Source organism: Mastigoproctus giganteus, chromosome 8 (assembly GCF_048544385.1).
Source record: "Mastigoproctus giganteus isolate SK-2022 chromosome 8, ASM4854438v1, whole genome shotgun sequence".
Taxonomy (NCBI): domain Eukaryota; kingdom Metazoa; phylum Arthropoda; class Arachnida; order Uropygi; family Thelyphonidae; genus Mastigoproctus; species Mastigoproctus giganteus.
In genome coordinates this window covers 70,394,400-70,410,611 of record NC_143582.1, presented here as the reverse complement: position 1 = coordinate 70,410,611, position 16,212 = coordinate 70,394,400, and the positions used below count along the sequence as shown (strand labels likewise).

The window sequence follows — 16,212 nt, the reverse complement described above, 5'->3', positions numbered from 1 at the left end:
CAAGGATTCCTCAAAATCAGCCTTCGCTTGCCTAACCTCCTTTGTGACTCGATTACAGACTAGTTTAAGAAGACACAGAAGCCTAGCTAACACTAGGCTTTGTCTCACCTGATAATTTATATGCATCCCATGCATTTTTCTTCTCTGCCACGAGCCTCATTAGTTCATCTGACATCCATTTAGGTCTAAATCTTGAACAGTTCTTAGTTGGTATGAAAAGCCTAGTAGCTTCCAAGATTACTTTCTTGAAGGCTTCCCATTTAGAATTTACTATTTTTAACATCAGTTGATCCCACAGTATAGAATTTAAAAACTGTCTAATACCACTATAGTCACCTTTTGGAAAACAAAAACCCTTCACATTTGCCCTTGATGGTAGTTAAAACTTTAAATAAATTCTACATTAGTACACTGATGTCATTTAGTGGTTCCACATGTGGATTGACTTGGTGCAAACAATGGGAACTTTAGACATTTGCAAATACATCCAAAAAAAAATGAATTTTATGCTAGCAAAATATCAGATCTCATTTTTTTCCCCCCTTGGGAAAAATATATTGTAGTAGTTTTTTTTTAATAATTACTTAATATATTATTTTAACAATATTTATAAAATAAAAGAATTTATTTTGAGAATTTATTATACCAATGTGCAGAATAAATTTCTCTATATCATTTTATTTGCCTAGCATACCTTAAGTTTATTTAGTTTATAGAATATTTTGCCTCACCATCAAACATTTGTAAAATGCTTTAAAGAAGACTGTTTTTAATAATTCCTTTTGTGTTTACATATATATATATATATTTTTTTATTTATTTTATTATTTATTTATTTATTTTTTTTTTTTTTTTCAGTTCCAGCAGAGTATTTCACTCACTTAGATCACATGGGCCAAAGAATAGACAAATATCAACGTCCAGAACTTTGTTTAGGTTCATATGAATTTATAGCTACAAAAGAATATTGTAAAGTAAGTATTATTCGAAACTATGTATCTATAAGGGCCAACAAAGTAAAAATGGACAATGTATTATAGAAAAAGTATTGCATTGATTTAGAAGTACACATTTAGTAACCTGCTGGCAATTGCAAAATCATATGCATGTGCCTTTTGAGAGTCAACATGATCCTCCTATTCAGTTGATATTTCTTGAATTTTTAATGGAAAAACTGTGAAAAACATTTACCTTAAAAAAACTGAAATCAACCTTCAGTAAATGGAGTGGTTTATAGTGGAAAAGCTAAAAAAAAAAAAAGTTGATAAAAATGACCCTCGTTCAACTAATAACCAATTAATAGACCAGCTGGTTTATATCATGACTAAACATGTAAGATAGTGCAAGTGCATCATTTCTACATGCAGCCAGCTACTAAGTAACTAGGAATTGGCATCGTAAGTACATCTTGTGTTGTGAATACCTTCACAACGAGTTACCATGATATTGCACTACCATTATAGCCTAAGTTGCTGATGCACCAACAAATCTAATAATAACATTGCACTACCTAAAATAAGTAACACTTCACCAATGGAGAATACTATTGTTACTTATTCTCAGTGGATACCACCACCCAGACAACATCATTTCGGAGCTTGACTCCTCATTGGTGGTGAGCAGGTGCAACTTAAACATCATTAACTATTTCGCAACTTTAGGCATATAGCCCTAAAGTGCTCTATGATTATGACTAAATATATTTTTGGAACTTGAAGCCACACTTTTGTAGATGCATTGATTTTATCATCTGAACATAGTTAATCTGTAGCTCTTTATTTCATTTAACACCATTTCATTTCACTAAGAGTCAGTGCATGCCATTATTCTGGGCCCCGAGTGCCAAGCGAGTGACTAAAGCGATTCTTCAGTGATTTGAAAGCGATTTTCTTAAAAGAGCGATTGATTGTAGTTGAACGTTATTTTCTAATTTCCAAAGTTATATAATTTTGCTCTTCTAAAGTAAAGAAGTCAGCTTACTGAACAGAAAGGAAAGCCACCTTTCTTCTTGTATATAAGACTAATTTACTAACGCACTAACACTAACAACCTTATCGCTTGGTCACTGGTGGCACCGCTCCTGCCTCCACGTGGCGAGGCTGGAAGCCTGGGAGGAGAAATCCACTCTCCCGGGACTGAAAGGAGCAACTATGGACAACACAAAACAGTCCTACTATGGATCTCTTGATCCAGATTCAAGTAGACATGACGACCATGATAATTTGAATAAATCCCATGCTAAGAGACAAAAAAAAAGAAGGGACAGATTTTTCTGCTCCTCTCTTTTTAATATTGCATTCCTCCACAGACCAACCATTGAGTAAGCTCTCCCCATTTTTGATTCAGAAATGTCTCAGATGTGGCTGGGCCTCCAAAAATGGTTCGGCGACTAAGATCTGGAGACCTATTAGTGGAGATGAGTGAACACAGACATGCTGAAAGACTCTTGAAAATATCTACCTCTGGTGGAATTCCCACAAAGGTTACCCCACATGCCACCTCGAACTCCTCTAAAGGGGTAATATCTGAATGGGATCTTCTAAATGTATCAGAGGATGAACTTGTCTCCGAATTAAGCAACCAAAATGTAGTCCAGGCAAAAAGAATTGTCATCAAAAAAGATGGAGAGCCTGTCCCTACACGAACAGTCATATTGACATTTAAGTCACCAAATCTCCCCACAACTATAAAAGCTGGATATCTCAGATGCCATGTTCGACCGTACATTCCCAACCCAGTTCAGTGCTTTAAGTGCCAAAAATTCGGTCATTCGCAAACTGTGTGCAGTGGTATAGTCACTTGTGCTTCTTGTGGTTCAAAAGAACACACACATACAGACTGTAATAATGAAACCCAAAACTGTCCTAACTGCCAGGGAAATCATTCTGCCTTCTCTAAGGACTGTATCCAATGGAAAAGAGAGAAGAACATTCAGAAATATAAAATAGAAAACAGTGTCATATCAAGAGGCAAAGAAACACTTTGCAATCCCTACTAAATCATCTACATACGCCTCAGTTACTCAACAGCTACGCACAATATCAACTCAGACTGACTGCTCCGTCCCTCCAAATATCTCTATATCTGGTTGGGCGAAATCATTACTTACTTCATTAAAAGAACAATCTCCCTCCAAATATGCAACCCAAGAAGTAAATACTCCGGTAACAATACCTCCAGATAAGAATCCCAATCAGCAACCGAAAGTACAAACTAAGAGCGCTGAAAGAACTGATATGCACACATTCAGATCTGATACCATGGACACTGATGAAAAAGCGGATGAAGATGACACTTTTCTTGAAATTCATCCAGAAGGTGACATTGACACAAGCAGACCAGTCTTCTCAAAGAAGGATAAAGGAAAAATAGACAGGTGTAAGCAAACTACCTCACTGAAGTTAGCAGACACTAGCTAAAACCAAACAATGGATACAGTTATTCAATGGAATTGTTGTGGGCTCCGTGCTAACTTTGACGACTTTTACGATCTTTTATCTGAATACAAGCCTGTTGCAGTATGCATTCAAGAAACAAATCTCACAAATGCAATATCTATGACAATTAAGCATTACAATATGTATAGAAAAGATAGAAACTCATCTAATTTAGCTCATGGAGGAGTAGCACTCATAGTGAACTCTTTGGTACCCTCTAGACCTATCCCCCTGCAAACATCTTTAGATGGCAACCCAAAGGTCGCAGGTTCGATTCCCGCCTCGGGCTTGGATCAAAGTACTGCAAAAACCTTGGGAGGTGCACTATGGCCACAGAAGCCGATGCGCCAACAACTACCAAACCAAAAAAAAAAAAAAAAAAAAAAAAGCAAACATCTTTAGAGGCTATTGCTGTCCGTGTCACCTTTGGAATCACAATAACATTAGTTTCATTGTATCTATCACCAAATCATACATACACCTTTGCTGATTTAGATAATTTAGTAATGCAAATACCTGCTCCCTTTTGTATTATGGGTGACTGGAATGGCCATCACCCGCTATGGGGTTCTCAACATCTTGACTCCAGAGGACAGATAATTGAAAAAATTTTAGATAAACATAACCTGACAATTTTAAACACAGGTGCTCACACATACGTGCATTTATCATCTGGCTCAACTTCTGCTATTGATCTTTCAATATGCTCTCCAGTGATATTTCCTCTCATAGACTGGACCGTTACTAATAACCCTCGCGGGAGCGATCACTTTCCTACCATCTGTACTTTCTGTATAAGTTCTACTCCTCAGAGTAACATTAGGACAACCTGGAAATTTGCTAAGGCTAACTGGATTAAATACCAAGAAATAGCTCACTTAGATACTGTCTTCATAGCAACCCACACAATTGACTCTGCAGTAAGCTACATTACAGATACAATAATGAAAGCATCCGAGACTGCTATACCAAAATCATCATCCAAAATCCGGCTTCATCCAAAAATGTGGTGGAACGAAGCATGCAACAGTGCTAAAAAAGAAAGGAACAAATATTGGAATATTTTTCGAAAACATCCAACCACAGCTAACCTCCTACAGTTTAAGAGAGTCAGAGCTAAAGCTCGTCATATAAGACGGGAGAGTAAAAAAGAAGCATGGGCGCATTATGCTTCCACCATAAACAGATCCACGGATACTTCTACAATATGGAAAAAAATCAAAAGAATTAATGGTAAATACTCGCAGACAACTTCTATCCTACTTGTAAAAGGGAAAGAAATCTCTGAACCTACAGAAATTGCCAATGCCTTAGGTACTACGTTTGAAACGCTTTCAGCCGTTGCCACATATGAACCTGCATTTCAATTGCTAAAATCTCAGACAGAAAAATACAAACTAAATTTTAATACTGTCATCCTTCATTCTTATAATCTGCCTCTGACCATGAATGAATTGCGTAATGCACTTGCACGAATGAAAAACAGTGCTCCAGGTCCCGACGGGATTTATTACACCATGATCTGTCATCTAAGTGAGGAATCATTAACTGTACTCTTACAATTGTATAACAGAATTTTCTTAGAGGAGTATTACCCCGCTAGCTGGTGCCATTCTCATGTGCTAGCCTTCCCGAAACCAGGGAAAGACCACACAGATCCCAAAAATTACCGTCCTATTTCTCTAACCAGTTGTCTGGGAAAACATTGGAAAAAATAATTAACTCCAGACTGACATGGTTATTAGAGACTCAAAACATTTTAAGCCCAAGTCAGTGTGGTTTCCGGAGAAAAAGATGTACGCTTGATCTCATTATCAAGGCCGAAACAAATATCCGGAATGCGTTCTTGAGAAATGAACACCTAGTTATGGTATGTGTTGACATCGAAAAGGCCTTCGATACAACTTGGCGATATGGGATTCTTCAGGACTTGCATAAATTTGGACTTCGGGGTCATCTCCCAAAATTTATTAAGAACTTTCTAGGCAATAGATCCTTTCAAGTCCGATTCCACTCTTCATTATCTCGAGCATATGTACAAGAAGAGGGAGTTCCCCAAGGATCAGTGTTGAGCGCCACACTCTTTGCCATTAGGATTGATTCTATTACCAAGTGCATACCTAACACAGTGGACGCATACTTGTACGCTGACGATCTTGCCATGTCATGTCATTCTCAAAATATGAGACTTATTGAAAGACAACTACAAGGCACCATTAACAAAATAGTCTCTTGGGCCAAAAATAATGGATATCGGCTTTCTAAACCAAAAACGACTGCTGTGCATTTCTGTCGCAAACGTTCTTTACATCCGGATCCAGACCTTCAGTTGGATTCTCATTGTATTACTTTCCAACCTAGTATAAGATTTCTTGGTGTAACATTTGATAAAAAATTAAACTTCCTGGAACATATAAAACATATTCGTACAAGTTGTCTTAGAAAACTAAATCTTCTCAGAGTATTCTTCTATGTCATGGGGTGCAGATTGTTACGTGCTATTACATCTATACCGCTCACTGATCAGATCCCGGTTAGACTATGGGTCTCCTTCATATGACTCAGCCAGGCCAAGTGTATTGAAATGGCTTGACCCTGTACATCACAGTGCATTAAGAGTTGCACTGGGGGCTTTTCGCACATCACCAATCTTAAGCCTGTATACCGAAGCCTATGAACCACTGTTACACCTTAGGTGGGAAACTCTACTACTAAATTATGCAGCCAAAATCAGCAGTCTCCCACATCATCCCATGTGGCAATACCTCTTCATGCCAAAATGGAGAGAAATCTATCAAACTAAACGGTGTTACAACAAACCATCTGGCATTAGGCTTGAAGCTTTGATCACAAGCTGGGGCCTGAAGTTTTCTAACACCCTCCAGGATACTAGCATGGAAACGCTTCCATGGCTCCAGTACATATCGATAGACATTTTCAGCAATGGGGAAAGAATAACTTCTCTGATATCAACATTAGACAAATACATATGGCTCACTCTACCGAGTTTAGCAGCTTCATTCAGCTATACACAGATGGATCCAAAACTGGTAATAAAGTTGGCACAGCTGTAGTACTACCAAATGCCACCATCTCCAGACAGCTCCCACCAGAATGCAGTACTTATACCTCAGAGTTATATGGTATTCTACTAGCCCTAGAGAATATAAAAGAAGCCTCGTACGCTATCATTTATACGGACTCGTTGAGTGCTGTTAATGCTCTACAGTGTAAATCCTTCCCTAGTCATCCTCTGATACAGAAAATTTTAGCACAGTTATTAGCACTTCATGGACGTGGACAGCTCGTAATATTTTGCTGGATCCCTGGACACGTTGGAATCGTAGGAAACGAGCAGGCAGATTTAGCTGCTAAAATTGTTACAAATGAGATACCATCAAATTTCAGGACTCCTTATAGTGATCATAAGTCCTTTATCAAACAGACATATAAAGAAGTGTGAACACGCTTGTGGAAAGATCAGAAAAATAATAAACTTTTTGAAATCAAGAGAGAACCTAAACTGTGGCAATCCAGTCTGAGACGAAACAGAAAGGAAGAAACTATTTTAGCCAGATTACGCATTGGTCATACTTTCTTCACTCATAGCTATCTACTAACAAACAGTGACCCTCCACAATGCAGTAATTGTTTATGCCCACTAACAGTAAAGCATATCATCGTAGAATGCCCGCAATATCAAAAAGAACGGAAAACAGCTTTTTCCTCTAATTTTTATAATTACAATCATTTAACACTGCAGTGTGTCCTAGGAGATCGAGAGAACATAGATGACATTTTTCTTTTTCTAAAATTTATTAATAAATATCACCTTATCTGAACTGCTATCTCCTGTAAGAAAAACGATGGAAATATCAGACAGTAATTAGTGCATTATAGCCTAAGTTGCTGATGCACCAATAAATCTAACAAACAACAACAGCCATTACTCTCAGCTGCTACTCATAAAACCAATCTGTTACTTAATATATTATTTTATTAAGTTTGTATGTGGCTATAAAAAATAAGTGCAGAGGATTTTTGACAAGTGGTAGTTATTTTTTTCAAGATATCACCATGCTGTAACTGAATAAAATGTTATTTGTGCACACTGCAACATGGTAAGATAAAATACACTAAGGTTTTTGAGTGTATTTTTAAACAGTTTCATCTTTTATTGTATTTTCTTGTATTGTCTTTAGCAATGAAAACACAAGAGGGGCACATTTATACAAGAACACATTTTCTTGTCCTCTTCTAATAATTTTGATAAGGATCAAAATAACTATTTTATACTTTGAAAGTTTCAATTTCATCTGCTGCTTGGTAACATTTATTTAACAACTTAATTACCACTTTTGTCAAGGAATTGTCACAAGAGACAATCTGCTGACAGATTGTCTATAGTTGTCCCAAAACAGGCTCTAATAGCATGTCTCATCTCTTACCCCTCTAGTGTTCAGTTTCTGGAAGTGTATGGGCTCTGGGTAGTGTTTCCCAGCTTGTTGAGCTCATGTCTTGTCACACTTGGACACAATATTTTAAATTTGGTCATATGATTGCATTATACAGTCAAATTTTGACTTTTATAACTGTACAAAGAAATATACAAAAATTCATCAGTAAGGTGCCATGGGCCCTCCTTGTCACCTGTCTGCACTTCATGTCTAATTTGTGTGTAGTTTCATATCTTCCACCTATCATAACTAATGATGGACATGATGATTCATTCAATTATATGCCTATCATTAGAATGATTAGTAGTGAGCAACTACTAATCATTCAATTCATTTGAATATAAATATCACTTTGTTTTTAGTTTTTTATCTTATGAAATTTGTGTGGTTTATTGTGTTAGATTTCGATAATGAAGGATTGTTTTTCTCTGACCAATGACAATGCCAAGTAGTGTTAGTTGTGGCATATGTGATGCAAAGTAAGCTTCAGCAGTATCAGCAAAAAAAAAAAACCACATCATTTGTCCATTGTCCCTAATAATTTTTCTATCCTTCATTTTTTTTTTTTTTTTTTTTCTCAGACTATCCACTTCCACAACAGCAGATAGAAATTTATATCAATAATCAGTTAATCTCTAGCAGAAAGCACAATTTTGCATATTTGTCTTGCAACCATCCTTTTTCAATTTAAAATTTACGTTATATGCACATCTAAGAAAGAGTAAGGAAGCTTTCAGCATTTTGTTTCTCCATCCATTTAATGCCTTACACACTTTGGTCAGATCTCTTTGTAGGTATCTAGTTTCCTTGAAGAACTGACATCATTTTTTCTAAGTGTCTCCTATTGTGCCATTGATTAATCCTCTTGTTGTTCTCAGCACGGATTCTAACAGATCCACATCTTTCTAAAATAAGGCATTCAGAGCTGTAAACGTTACACAAGATGTGGCCTAATCATCACCTCCTTGGCCCTGCTGGCAAAGTTCAATCAGAGTAATGTTGGACTATACAATTACTCCTAGGTCTTTTGTCAGCAAACTTAGACATTAAATTTAATATGCCTTTATCAGTATCATTAATAAATATTAAAAACAGTAAGGGGACTTAATACAATAAGGGGACTGAGTCCCCTTACTGTTTTTAATGGATTAATAACATTAGTCCCTGATGAACAGCAACTATTAATAATCACTCCCAATTCACTGTCTCCACGTCTCCAGACTCCACTGTCTCCTACCACTCAACCTATACCTTCATCCATGCAATAACTTGACCCTAAATGCCACATTGCTCCAGTTTGTGCAGTAGTATTTCATGTTGAGCAATGTCAAAAGCCGTATTAAATTCTAAGTATATAATGTAACAATTATTTTTTGCATCCACTTCCTTTTTAGCTACATCATTACAGCTAATCAGATTGGTTGGACAACATCTTTGCTTAAAAATTCTGTGTATGATTGCATTCTTGTCAAGACGGTTCTGCATTATTTCCTTAACCATTGACTCCATTATTTTCCCTAAAACAGAAGTCAAGTGTGCAAGTCTGTATAGTTACTTGCTTTGCTCTTTGATCTCATTTTGTTAATAGGAGAGACATTTGCACAGCTCCAATTTGTAGGGACTTCTCCTGAATCTAAGGGCATGCCATAGACTCCTTTGTTGCTCTTATAATTCTAGCTAAAGTTTTGCTTACCACAAATTACCATTTAGTTATCACAAAATCATTTAGCTCCCAGTTATAATTTGTTATGCTTCTGCTAATCTCCATACCTAAAAATGTCTTCATGTATGGTAAACGCCATTATTCAGTCGTAAACTAGAAAGGAATTCCATGCTATTTTCTTTGCGTTCTTAGTCAAAGACTTCACATGCCTTTGCTTGCTTAACCCCTGTCTATTTTGTGCTTACTCTAGTTTTATGTGTCCCCTGATAAACATCCCATGCATTTTTCTTCTCTGCCACTTATCTCCTTAGTTCATCTGACATTCATTTAGGTATAAATCTTGACCAAATAACTCTTAGTTGGCATAAAAATATTAATAGCTTTGACAGTTTTGACAGTTACTTCCCTGAACATTTCCCATTTAGAATTTTCTGTAGTTCCACTGATGTGAATTTAAAAAAAATGTTTGACCATTGTAGTGACCTGTACAAAAGCAAAGTCTCCCCCCCTTAACCTTGACAGTATTTATTTAAGTAAATCATGCATCAATGCATTATGACAACTACCACAAAGTGGTTCCTTCATCTGGATGTTCTTAATGAAGTATTACTGCTGATAATCAGATCAAGAGTATTGTCCTCTCCTATTGTCTGTAGTATACTGATGTAGGAAGCAGTCATCCAAGAAATCCAAAATAGTTCTGTTACTACTCTGAGTGATCATTCAAGTTCCAGTTCATATCTGGAACATTTAAATTCTCCATTGTAGGTCATTCAGATTTAATTGTGACATAGTCCTCTCAGTTTTGTTTTCAGTGCTTATTTCACACTAAACTGACTCAGTGTCCTTTAAACTTTGCCATTCAGTTTAATTACAACTGTGTATAATATATATATTTGCTATCAGGAAGGACATCTGGCCATGAGAATTTCATGCCAAAACAATAAAAAAACGCTGACCCCATATATATATATATATATATATATAATGGGAAAAAGGCAAGGACAAATAAAAAAAAAAATATATATATATATATATTTTTTTTTTTACTGCCATATAAGCCTTATAAGTGTCTTCTTCTCTGACCCCCCCCCCCAGCAAGAAACACCATGTTAATGAGTCTTATGTAACAATATGAAACATGCATGGACTGTCTGAAGCTAACAATACAACATTAAAATTATATGTAAGCTTTGGATTTATTTTTTTTCCCAAACAAACTTTAATGTTTGTTTGGGAAAAAAAACAAATATTGTTAGGGAAAAATTTCCAGAGAAATAAATAATTAGGGAAATAATTTCCAGATTTCTGTTTGTCTGATTTTTAATGAAATTTGGGATGGTCTGAAAGAACTGAATATAGAATTTCATAAAAATCCATTCACTGGGAGTTGAGTTGTTACATGTAGATAGACAGACATGGTGAAGAAAATAGGCACTTACGCACATATATGTATGTGTGTGTGTGTATATATATATATATATATATATATATATATATATATATATATATATATATATATATGTGTGTGAACAGACCTAAAATTGCCACACAGTTAATTTTTTATAGTTTTATTTCCCTTAGATTTTGGTCCCTTCTCAAACCAGAAATTTGAACTTAAGATATATTAAATATTAACTCTTTTATTAGCTAGAGAATTATTATTATTATTATTATTATTTTTTAAATTTTATTTATTTTTGGATAACAAGCCTGTTGTTTTTAAAGATATTTTTTGATCTTGTTATTCATTATAGCATCAGAATCAAGAATAAAATTTTAAAGTTCTCCTATTTTCAGTTATTTTTATCCCGAAAACTTAATTGGTGAATTCTGCATACCAATGTGCCTGCTGCCTTTTTAACATGTATGAATTTTGCAACAAAAATGCTATATCCCTTATCTTAGATTTTGAGGATTTTTTTTATTATTATTTTTTTTATTTCCAATAATTATCCAAAAAAGATTTGTATTCACCTATAAATGGTTGATAGAATTTCATATATATATATATTTGATAGTATGAATCAGAGCTGTAATACTCAATATGTTCTACGTTGATAATAATAATTAATTAATAATTAATTTACTAATATATATATATATATATATATTTTTTTTTTTTTTTTTTTTTTGTTTAATACCTTAATCTCTATAGCAACCACAAATTTTGGTTTTGATCTGACACTTCATTGTTTCTTAGTTTGTAGTGCTGAATGATATAAACAATTAAAATGTGGGAGAACCTCAGTGCACATATTGAAGAAATCCCAGGACACCCAGCAACTGCTATAACAGAAGAGAGTTGCAAAAATTGAGGCATTAATCCTGGAAGATTGCCATATTAACACAGAGAACTAGCTACATAGCTCCAAGTTAGTGTAGGGTCTGCGGAGAACATCCATCAACAGTTCCATATGAGTAAAGTGTCTTCTAGATGGATTCCCAAACTTCTGACCCCTTACCAGAAGCAAGAAAGGACAAGGTGCACATGAAATGTTGATATGCCAGGAAAAGCAAGTTTTTTTTCATTTGTTTAGTTTTTCCCAAAACTAAACAAATGTCAAAACAGTGGAAGCATGCAGAATCACCACCCTCAAAAAAAAAAGGTAACGGCTCAACCCAATACTGGCAAGATGATGCTGTCAGTTTTTGGAATCAGCATAGTGTAATACTAACAGATTACCTTCAAAACGAAAAGGGTTGTACAGCGAAGTATTATTCCAACCTCCTCATAAAGCTACCTGCTGCTATAAAAGAAAAAAAAGATGGGGAAAGCTGTCAGTTGTGCCTGCTCCACAGTTAATGCCCCTGTGCATTCCTTGCATGCTGCATTGAGGTGTGCCCATGACTGTGGGTTTTGAAATATTGCCACATTCTGCTTATTCCCCCAAACTTTGCACCCTTAGATTTCTTCCTCTTTCCTGCCCTGAAGTCCTTTCTTCATGGAAAACACTTTGCTGCTGGTGATGAGGTGATTTCTGCTGTCAAGTCATGGTTTGAAGGACAGTCAGAGGACGTGTACAAAACTGGCTATGAAAAAGTGTATTGAGAGGTGGCATAAATGTGTCAGTTTGTCTGGTGACTGTTGAAAAAGTGAAATACATGGTTTGTTCAACCTTTTATCACAATTACTTTTGGGTGAATACAAATCTTTTTTTTTTTTTTTTTTTTTTTTTAACCTCACTTATTTTGTGTTCGTAGCCAGAGATTTTGTATCAGAGAGTTCCTATTTATGACGATTGTTTGATAGCTTTGATTTTCCATTTTTTCTCTTACAGAATGGCCAGTTTCCAAATGCTCCTGCCTTTATCTTCATGATTGATGTTTCTTATAACAGTATAAAAAATGGAATGGTGAATTTGCTGTGTGCTAATATGAAATCTATCCTTTCTTCATTACCAAGGTAAACTATTTTAATTTTTTTGAAATTATCTAGTTTATTTTTAAGGTGAATGCAAAAGATTGCTAGATATATAGCATTTCCGGTATTCATTGGAATTGCACTAATGTCCAAATAATTTTAAGTAGCCTGAAAACTTTATATATACTTTGAATTAATTTCCAAAACAAAAAAATCATTAATTTCTTAGTATTTGGTAAATATATTCTAATCACTTGAAATGAAACACTTCACTGTTGAGTTTGGAATCTGTTACTAATAGAATACAACTGACATATGTTTGGTGAATGTTTTTCCTTCACTTCTTTGGTGACTACAAAAATATGATTGGTATACTTATTAATTTTCTTAAATTTTTCATTTTTGGTTTTCACTTAATTTAATTCTTAATCTTAATTTTACTTTGTTGTCTTTGATATAATCATTCAAACAAAGTTGTCCACAAAATTAATAATAATAATAATTAATACTAAGGGAATCACTTATTTGCAATCATGCAGTTGTACCATTGCCAAAATACAAAACTGAAATTGTTTATCATAAGTTATAGCTATATATTTGACTAAGCACTCTAGACCCTGGTGTCTTATTTTGTTATTTTAGTACCCTACTTAATTTTTAACCAATAAAATGTGGCATTTAGACTTCATCAAATTCTATAAATGTAACCATATTATGAGAAATTGTTTGCCAGTTTGGTACCTTGGTGTTGACTATGCAGCTGCAGGATTACAAGTATATTAATACTTTAGTATTAATGTTATTGTTATTATTAATTTTGTTTATAACTTCAGGTGGAACAGATTATATGAATGATTAAAAATTAAATTTAAAAATTAAGGTAACTGAAAACCAAAAATTAATTTTTTTTAGTGAGGAAGAAACTGAGGAGGAAACATCTACAAAACACAGTTGTTAGACTATTAGTAATAAATAGATTCTAAACCCTATACACACACACACACATGATATTCTTTCATTTCAAGTGATTTTATATTAGTACTGACAAAGGATGCAAGAAAGCAAGATTATACAGTATTAGCCATAAAAAACACCAACACTTCCCATATCACCTGTTTATTCTCTCTCTCTCTCTAATAGTTTGTCTAATCCTTTCCTAAATTTGTTCAAACTATCTATTTCAAAAACACCAGATGGAATTTTGTTCCAACAATCAACTACTTGCTGGCTGAAGGCAAATTTCCACATAATTGAAGACTTTCCTGCAAAAATAAGGAAGAGATCATCCCTTTGTACCACATATTGAGTACTGCATTCAAGTTTTGAAGGCTGGCGATGTATATCTGCTGGAAGGGTTCAGAGAAGGGCAACGAGGTTGGTGAATGGAACAAACGAGTGCTCGTACCAAGAAAGACTTTGGTTGAAATATACTCTATTGCTTCTTAATTTATATGAAACCTATTCATTTTTGTTCTGTTCTGTTCACCTAAATGAATGTCATTTCACCTGACATCCATTTAGGTCTACGTCTTGAACAGTTTCTCTTAGTTGGTATAAAAAGCCTGGTAGCTTCTATGATTACTTCCCTGAATTCTTTCTATTTAGAATTTTCTGTTGGTAACATCAGCAGTTGATTCCGCTGCACAGAATTTAGAAACTGTCTTCAATCACGGTAGCCACCTTTCTGAAAGCAAAGCCCTTCCATTTGTCCTTGACAGTAGTTACATCTTTAAGTAAATCCCTCATCAGTACACTCTTGATCACTGCCACCTAGTAGTTCAAAAGAATCTGCAAAGTGGTTCAAAAAAATAAATCTACAGGTTCTTAATGCATTCTCTCCTTGATTCTCTAACTTTCTGGTGCAGAAAGCAGTCATTCAGTAAATCTACAGAAGCCTGGCTGCTGTGTGATTGATCAATACACAAGTTCCAGTCAATAACTGGAAGGTTAAAATCCCACATTATAAGACAATCTCATTTACTGGTTAACTGTAATTGTACAGTTGTTCATTATACTCATCACAATTATTAGGCCTATGACACACTTCTACTTTAATTTTTGTGTTTTCAGTGCTTATGTCAAATTAAACTGACTCAACATTGCCCTGGTTGCCCTTGTTAACTGGATGCACTACCTTAGATTTTATATACTTTTTAACTAAGAGCATAATTCCCTCTTCCTGTCTTGTCTCTCTTTTTTGTACATGTTTTACTTACCTCTGTAACCAGGTGGGCAGGAGCAGCAGTGCATAGCACACGCTTCTTGATTAGACCAGGGTTCGAGCCTGTGACCACCAAATACTGAGGGTGCGGAAAGGTCAGGGAATGACCACCGCATAACCGCCCCCCACAGGAACAATATGGCCTTAGTTGCTAATGCTCCTAAAAACCAAACCACAACAACTTACCTTATTCAAATACTGCATTCCTTACTGTCCCCAAGTACCAAGTGATTTCCTCTAAATTATATGTTCTCTTCACAAGGGACTTGTTTATTTTTATTCTCGTGCTGTTCTCTTAGTTCATTTCAGGTAATTCTCTACTTAAAAGATTTCAAGGAAGAATTCAGAAAAGAAATGTATCTTTTTTATATAACTTACTTTAATGACTAACTTTATCAACCACTTGTTGACTGGACTGGTGTCACAGCTCATTCCTCCACTTGGTAGAGCCAGTAATCTGGAGGAAAAGTTATCCTCCAGAGCTAAAAAGGAAAAAAATTGGATCAAGACCTGTACCCTCCACTTGAGCCGAGGTGATCCTCATATCCCGATAGAAGTGATACTGACCATGTGTCATCACATTCTAAAAGACTATGTACAGAATTAGACAACAACAGGAATGCTCATCTTTCTTTGTTTGTCGTTCTCTAGCAAATGATGCTTCACCAAAATGGCAAAAAAGACTTAGATACAGTGACTTATTGAAACTGTGAATCATAAGCATTCTGAGAAACCGCTTAACCTTTGGCAGTATACTTGTAAAAGTTACCCCACATACAGCACTAAACAATATCAATGGGATTGTTAGAGTGGGATCTGATGAGCATATTAGAAGACGAACTGATCCAAGAGGTGCCTGATCAAGGAAGATAATGAACTTTTTCCCACTTGAAATGCAATCCTCACTTTTGGCATATTGATTTTACCAAACAATGTCAAAGCTAGTTTACCTTAATAGCCAAATTCTGCAAGTGCCAGAAATACAACCATTCTTATACAGTTTGTCCTAACTGCAGGTCCACAGACCATACACAAACAAATTGTACTGCAGAAACATCACATTGTCCAAA

General features: G+C 35.2%; 1 protein-coding gene across 2 annotated transcripts in view; it reads left to right on the top strand.

Moving 5' to 3' along the window:
* Positions 1-16,212, top strand: part of Sec24CD (COPII coat complex component secretory 24CD) — a 334,964-nt gene that overhangs the window by 146,900 nt on the left and 171,852 nt on the right. For both annotated transcript variants that reach the window (XM_090380568.1, XM_090380567.1), the window contains exons 8-9: positions 859-974; positions 12,839-12,963. In XM_090380568.1, coding sequence (XP_090236694.1) covers positions 859-974; positions 12,839-12,963 — 241 coding nt within the window. The remainder of the gene's footprint in view (positions 1-858; positions 975-12,838; positions 12,964-16,212) is intronic.